Source organism: Alligator sinensis, unplaced genomic scaffold (genome assembly GCF_000455745.1).
Source record: "Alligator sinensis unplaced genomic scaffold, ASM45574v1 scaffold952_1, whole genome shotgun sequence".
Classification (NCBI taxonomy): domain Eukaryota; kingdom Metazoa; phylum Chordata; order Crocodylia; family Alligatoridae; genus Alligator; species Alligator sinensis.
Genome location: NW_005841999.1, coordinates 862,997 through 870,975, shown reverse-complemented (window position 1 = coordinate 870,975; position 7,979 = coordinate 862,997). Strand labels below are relative to the sequence as shown.

General features: G+C 42.0%; 1 protein-coding gene across 1 annotated transcript in view; it reads left to right on the top strand.

Annotated features, from left to right (window-relative positions):
• The window catches only part of LOC102371294 (vitellogenin-1-like), a 57,308-nt gene that overhangs the window by 46,173 nt on the left and 3,156 nt on the right, over positions 1 to 7,979 (top strand). Inside the window, exons 31-36 of the mRNA XM_006021626.1 lie at positions 1,345 to 1,480; positions 2,379 to 2,565; positions 3,970 to 4,067; positions 4,939 to 5,033; positions 5,383 to 5,542; positions 7,700 to 7,861. Of these exons, the coding sequence (XP_006021688.1) occupies positions 1,345 to 1,480; positions 2,379 to 2,565; positions 3,970 to 4,067; positions 4,939 to 5,033; positions 5,383 to 5,542; positions 7,700 to 7,861 (838 nt within the window). The remainder of the gene's footprint in view (positions 1 to 1,344; positions 1,481 to 2,378; positions 2,566 to 3,969; positions 4,068 to 4,938; positions 5,034 to 5,382; positions 5,543 to 7,699; positions 7,862 to 7,979) is intronic.

Sequence of the window (7,979 nt, the reverse complement as noted above, 5' to 3'; positions counted from 1 at the left end):
CCTGGATTACCTCCGTCACATCCCGAATCTTTGCTCCAGGGAGGCAGCATACCTCTCGTGCTGAGGGGTCCTGGCGACAGATGGGCCCCTCCGTACCTCTCAGGATGGAGTCGCCTATGACGAGCACTCGTCGCCTCCTCCTCTGTGTCCGCTTGGATCTCTTGACCTGTTCGGAGTGTGAAGAATGTGGTGTTTCTTCCTGCCCAAGGGTTTCCTCCTCCCCTTCCATCTCCTGCAGGGTCGCCAGGGCCTGATACCTGTTCTCCAGTTGGACTGGAGGAACTGGTACCTGTTCGCTGCGAGCAGCTCTGGTCCTGGATGTGACCGTCTGCCACTCTGCTGTGGAGGGCATTCCCCGGGCTGCTTCTTCTTTCGGTGCCTGGTCCTGCAGGGAAAGGAAATAACTGTCAATTTCATCCTCCGCCTCCCTGATCCCCCTCAGCCTGCTAACCTCCTCCTGGAGCTCCCTCACCTGCGCCTCCAGAGCCCTAAGATGGGCACCTGCAGGACAGGTGTGGGGGCCCCCAATCTCTGCCCTGCAGTGCACTGCACAAGGGATATAGGATCAAGTTCTATAACAACCACAAAAGCAGCACTCCATTGACCAAATAAGAAAGGTTACATTTTCCAAGGAGCCTGCCTGGATTTAGTCTGCAGAATCCCTTTGATTAATTGTTCCTTGTCCACCAAATCCCTGTGCACCTTTTTGAAAAGTTTCCCCTTGTGGGTCTGATTTAAATGAATAACAGCTTGGCTGTTCATAAATAAGGAAGTAGGTATGTCCTTAACTTCCCCTGTGCCCTAATATTGCAGAGCCTTTCATATGTGATAATGAGAGAGTGGGTGTATTAGGCTTCTGTCTGTTTATTTAAGTGTGTTTAATGTGTACTTAATACAAAGTATCCTTTGTGTTGGGGAACTCAGCCAAAATCACATCACACCAATATTTACCCTATTAGACTGTATGATAATATAGTCAATTTAGTCAGCTATACTAATTCAACCTCTAACATACTTAACTAGCTGGCAAGTTTTTTTGTTTGCTTTAAGAAAGTCACACAATAATATCTTAAATAACATTCACGCACATTAATATCCCACATCACTGAATGTAAAACTAAATTCTCAAGATGGCATAGAAGTCATAATAAAATAGAAGATAATGGTCCCTCATAAAATATATTCTATGTTTGGGGCATACACCATCAACCGCAGACGCTCCAAATGCATAAATACATAGTTAAAATATGTTTATTCGGAGACTGTTTGTCTGTATGATTGACAAAATGGAGATTTCAAATTATACTATTGAATATGTCATATTTTAATTTACTTCTGTTTCAGGCAACCCTTTACTATCAGGGTTTCCCGATTCCGTTTGCTTTGCCTGTAGGCCCATATCTACCTTATCAGACTCCAGGAATTACTGCGTGGAATGTCCTTCCAGAAATAGCTTCACGGATTGCTCAAGAAGATCAAGGTAAAATGCTTATTATAAACTGGACTGGTCTGGACTGCTGTAGATGGTGATGATCCTGCTTTGAGCAGAGGATAGGACAACATAGCATACAGAGGTCCCTCGTAGCCCTATTGTTCCATGATTTTATGACTGCACGTGTATTTGGTCTTGTACCTGGTAAAAGAGCAGCGATTATCCATAACATATTTAGCCCCACCTGCGGCTCTCTTTCCTGTCATCTTCAGCTTTTGACTTTCTTAGCAGTACTTTTTTGGAGAACCATGATAATCCTTACCTTTCCCAAAAGAATTGCCTTTTCCACAGCTCACTCCTTGTTTAGCAGCAGTCTTACTGGATTCTGCCTGAAAGGACTTCAACTTTACATGGCAGAGATCTTAAGTGTAGGATCTGTCCCTTATTCTTTGTAAGGGACTGCCAAGCATACCGCATGAGGTGGTGGATATGGGACAGAAATATGAGTTTCCTACCCTCTTTATGTTCCTCATTTTGTGATTTTTAGCTAAGTGATGTGTCAAACTTAAATGGCACATACTACAAACAATTGGACAGTTTTGAGAAATGACAACTGATTTTACAGTGGTTTCAGCTTTTAATTTCTCAGAAGTTTGATACAATCTCATTTTGAAAACTTGGTTGCTATCACTAAGGAGTTATTTTTACAAAGTACAATTAAACAAAGTGCTGGATATACAAACTGCTTACTCATCATTTTCTGTTGCTGCCCTGCCTTTTTGTAAATATATATTTAGGTTGAGATTTTGAAAGCTGCCTAGGAGCTTTAGAGATGTCAGTTTGCAATTCCCCAGCTATTCAAGCCTCTTAGGCAGCCTCCAAGAACTTTACAGCTACCAACATGGTATTGTCTCATATGAAATTTATTTTCATTGTTGTTTTTCAGCCACATGTGAACTGCGTGAAGATGATTTCAAAACATTTGACAAAGTGAAGCACAGCTGTTCCTTCAACAAGAGCTGCAACCTCATTGTGGCTCAGGACTGCACTGCTCATCCCAAATTCATAGTGTTCACAAAGACAGCTGATCCCAGCTCTTTCTCAAGGGAGGTTTACATCAATATGAGCTCATCGTAAGTGCAATTACCCATAAGCCCCAAGAGTCTATGTAGAATCTTGGGCAGTCACAAAAGGCACTTCAAGGAGGACCTTGGTTACATTAAGGCCCTTGGCAGATGTTATTTCCATCAAGCAATGGGTAATGTTATGCCATGTGACTTGCCTCATGTCCATAGCACAAGTTATCCAAAGAGGGAAACAGTGCCCAGTGAATTTGCTCTGCCAGCACTCACCAGCAAGGAGGGCTGGGGAGCTACTGGCAGTGACTGCCAGCCCCCTCCTACACCTTCAGTTTTGCTGCCAATGAGAAGTGAGCTCTTAGCTCCCCTTGGGTGAAGGGCTGGCACACTTCAAACCTGCAAGTACATAGGTGGGCTTTTTCTAGTGTATTCCACTGAAGGTGCTCTTGAAATCTCAGTCTCCAGTGTGCTTGAGAGTCATTGGATAAACACACTGATCAACAGGAGTTGAATAAAATCCTACACAGTCCCTTGAGCTGTATTTTAGATTAGTCATACTCCCTCTCTCTGGCCAATAAATATTTAATTCTTTTTGAAAAGGTGGACCAGTTTCAGAAGGAAAGATGGAGAGCATTCGTATTCCAGGCTTGATGGTAGGGGCAGTATACAAAAGGGTTTGAGTCAGTTCTGAGCACTGAACCTGCAGATCCTACATTCTGGGCAAGTGCTCTAGCCACAGACCTATTGACTTAAAGGATCCACTGCCCCTACCTTCTTCTTCAGCTGTGTAGTCCTATCTCTGTTTTGACAGAACAAGTCACAGACCCATATACCATAGGATTCTGAGTAGTGAATTGTAATCTAACTTTGGCACCTCTCTGCAATCCAAAGAAAGCCACCTAACTTCCAGTTAGAAACAGGATTTAAAAGTCACTGGTATTCTCAGCATTTCCTACTGGCCACAGTGCTTGCTGCTGTGAATCCCATTCTGAAGCACCTAACTCTACTCAAGCACAGTGTAGACAGCTTGGGCACCTAATGCAGGGTTGTGGATTACAATCTAAGAGCCAGGGGCCTGCAAGTCAGGCATTGTGTCACTCAGTATCATGTCATAAAAATCCCTTTATGGATCTAGCCATTTGTTGAAATTTTGTTACGAAGAGAAAAAAAAAATTATAACCAGAGGAAGAAAAACTCTTCTGGCTCTTACCCTGTTATCTAACTGTTCAGTTTCTTGGGCCTTATCCCATCACCAACTCCTGGAAATCTGCCCTTTTCCTCCTTTCCCATTTGTCTATGTGGATTATACTACAGTTGTAAACCCAGCCCCTATGGAAGTCTTGAAAGAAAGGGACACTTTTAAAGACTGAATTCTGAGCCTGGTTCCTGCTAGATTTGGTAGTTTGTCAATGTTTCACACCTTTTCGCACAGCAAACATGTTGTTTTCTTTTTTCAAGAAACATCACAATCTATCCATCAGAATCTTCCTCTCTCCTTGTGTCATACAACAACGAGCCCATACTAACAGACAGCGATGTGTATGAAAACACAGAAGGTACTGTATGTTACATTGTAAAGCACACACCTTAATCATCTCAATTAAACTGATTCACTATTTTGAACTAGTAGGTGTTCAAATACCATAATGATAACCACCATATTCGAGGCGTGATCTCTGGGGCCAGATCTTCAGTGCTAGTTGTTTATAGAGCATAACAGTTCAGCCCAAACCTAACAGCTTATCACAATAGCATGGTTAAGGAAACGCACTTTCTGTAACTAGTGATTTGACTGTCACATCTAAGTTGGGTACAGACATTTAAAAAGCCCAAGGTGGAATTGATCCAAGTTACGCAGTTTTCTGTAAGTGGCATAGTTTAGATTGGTAGCAAACCGAATACATATTCACCATTAGGTGTGGGGGGGGGAGGGGATCTTAGACTGGGTTCCACTATTTTTAAACCATTCTGTGTGGGTCGAACTTCTGTTCCGTTATGGGTATAAACCAGTTTCTGATCGCTTATAGTGGTAAAACTGTAATGTCTGTACCTGGCCCAAATCACTTCTGACTCTCCCACCCTCACCTCCTCAGTGACCAGGTGGGGCCAAATGGGTCGGTAGGGACAGCCTTCAGCATGAGTCTCAGTTTAAACTCACTATTTTACAGCCACAGGGAGGCACCTTAACTGCTTTGCCACTAAGCCCGTTCTGATACAGAAAAGAAAAGGCAGTGCAAGCTGTATCGTTCAATCATAGAAAAATTTTCAAATATAAAGAAAAATCTCTTCTTTGGCAAAAAATGTCTTCAGAGTGAAAGAGAAAGTAGTCATTGTAAATTACACTTAATGATTGGTTACATGAGTTCAAAAACTAATTTTTTTTATTTTAAAGTTAAAATGTCTAAATGTTGACCTATCTTTTTTCAGAAAACATTAACGTTTATAGAAATGACTCACTAATTATAGTAGAAGCTCCAAGCCAAGGACTGGATAATGTGACTTTTGATGGTGTGATACTTAAGGTATTTCTGGTTCTGCTCTATGACTAGCTTTGTTTTCTCTTATATCCAGTGGTGACGCATAGGGTGTGCACTGAGATTGGCTGAGCACTCCCTGGAAACACCAACAGTGAAACCAGAAGTGCTGGCGGAAGTACACTTCTGGTCTCACTGGTGGTGATTTTGGGTGCAGCAATCAGCTACTGGGGGACCCCTCCTCCCCCCAGTTGGCTGTCAGCCACTGGGCACTCCCCTCCCCCCCATCAGTGATGTGGTGGCTTCCCAGACTCAGGAGGCACCAGTTGCCCATGCGTATACCTTGCTTACACCTTGGCACTGCGATGGGACGTTGAAGTCTTTTATCTCTTCATAGGTCACTGTTGCTTCATGGCTAAAAGGAAAGACCTGTGGTATCTGTGGAAACAATGATGGAGAGAAGCAAAATGACCTCCTCTTGCCAAACCATAGGCTAGCACACAGCTGTTCTGCTTTTGTCCATTCCTGGGTACTGGTAGGAGAGGCCTGTTCTGGAGGTTAGTAGACTTGAAAACAGTTGTTCCTTAAAGGAGAAAAATGTTTGTATTTTATTTTAACCATACCATTTTAAAAGTTTAAAAATAATAAAAAGCCACTTTCGTTTGAAAATAGATAAGACAATAACAGTTTGCATTCATTTTTAATCTAACTAATCGGGTACCTAGATGCTCCCAGTGGAAAGAGGAGATTTATATTCAGGTGAAGATTTCAGCGTCTGGTACTCAATTTAATATTAGACTCAGCTCTGCCACCTTTTCTCATGCTGAGTAGGTTTTTTTTGGTTGTTGTTTTTTTTTGTAAGTGGCAAAATCAGGCCCAATCTTGCTGCCATTGAACTTAGCAGGAGTTCTGCCACTGATTTCCAGCAGAGCGGGATCAGATTTCTCTCACTAGACTTTATCTAATCAAACAAACTACAGGCTTTATAAATACAGCACAGAGTGAATTTTAATAAATTGGGCCAGATCTTCTGTTGGTGCACATAGAGCAACTGATCATCTATGGTTAAGACCCATCAGAATGTTTGCAAATATTCTCAAGGTAGAAGCTTTTTCCCTGGCGCGTACTTAGAAGAATAATAATGTTGATTTCCAACAGCACAATACTGTTCATTTACACTTAGCATAAAACCGTTTTTTTCATAGATTTCAATTGCTGTGTGAAATGTACCCATATATGTGTCAGGAATCAAAGTCAGATATGGAATCCTTTTAATTCTAATGATATGTTTTAGTGGTAATAATTGCAGCATTAAAAAATCATTGAATCAAACACACTAACATTGAAATTTGTATATAAACCCCCCACTCACTAACAATAATGTTTCCCCAATAGGCTTGGCAAAATTTGATTTTTTTTCATAATTTTGATGGATAATATCAATGTTAATTTTTAAGCATTTATTTCCATTTTTATCAAATTTAATTAAATTAACAACAATAAAGGTCTTCTGCCCCAGGATGGCAAAAACAACAACAAAAAGCCAAGAAAACAGAACTTGTATCCCTTCTAATTGGAGTCTTTCTATGTACCAGTCTCACCAGTAGGCTGCTCCACCTCTTTTGACAGTCTCTCCCCTGTTGCCTGCAGCTGAGCTGTCCCACTCATGTGTAAGGAGCTTCTCGCTGCTGCTTTGCACACCTTCCTCCACAGCTGCTGATTCTGGTCCAGCTCAAATACTCTTTCTCCCCCCGTCCCCTGTCAGGCAGGGGTGTACGTGGTCTGCTATCTCTCTCTAGCCCAGCTTCCATGCATGCTGCCTGCTGTCTTCCTCTTCAAAGAGACAGGCTTGTGACTCCCTTCTTCTCTTCTTCCTCTCTCTTTTCAGTTATTAACAATGGAAATGTATTTTCATCAGCCCTTTATTGTGAGGTGAACTTGCCATTTATCGATGTTTACGAATAAAAATCGGATCCTGCCAGCCTAGCAATAGACTGTTCTTAATAGCCCTCGAGTCTGAGCAAGCGGCTATTTTCATTGGACCGTGCATTTTTAGAATTCACAATATACAGGATTACATTTGCGTCACATTATTAACTCAGATTTTAAACCAAACTGCGATTTTTTGTTTAATTGAGGGACCTAGATCTCTTCAGCCTTCACAAGAGAAGGATGAGAGCTGATCTTGTGGCTGCCTATAAATTCATCGGGGAAGACAGCAGGGTGTAGGAGATGCTCTATTTACTAGGGCTCCCCCTGCAGTAAGTAACTGGGAACAATGGCCACAAATTGACGGAGAGCAAATTTAGGTTGGGCATTAGAAAGAACTTCACAGTAAGGGTTGCCAGAATCTGGAATGGGTTTCCTAGGGAGGTGATACTCTCCCCTATCCTGGGGGTCTTCAAGAGGAGACTGGACAAGCACCTAGCTGGGGTCATCTGACCCCAGTGCTCTTTCCTGCCCAGGGCAGGGGGTCAGACTCAATGACCTACTGAGGTCCTTTCTGACCCTAACATCTATGAATCTGTTTCAAAACAGTTTCCTTTCCCCAAATATTTATGGTCCTGCTATTGCCACCCTTACTCTGCGAAGACAAGACATTGAGAAGCTGAGCTTAATGAAAGCTAAGGAGACAATATAACTGCATAGTGATGTAAGGAAAGAATGGTGCTGCTTTATATCTATTATGTTAAATACTATCTTTTTTCTCTTAGACTGCAACCTGGAACACAATTATGTGAACCTGGAACGATATCCTATTATTGATGGAGAGGAATCTACATGCTATTCTGTTGACCCAGTACTAAAATGTAGGAAAGACTGTACTTCAACTGAGAAGGAGTCAGTGAAGGTTGGCTTCCACTGTTTTGCAAAAGGTATGATAACTTTTTCCCCTTTTCCTATCCCATTTCCAAGAAGCTCTATCAGAACAGTTCATCATGGTATATCACAACAATATACACACAAACATCTTCTCCCCATGTGCCTTTAGAG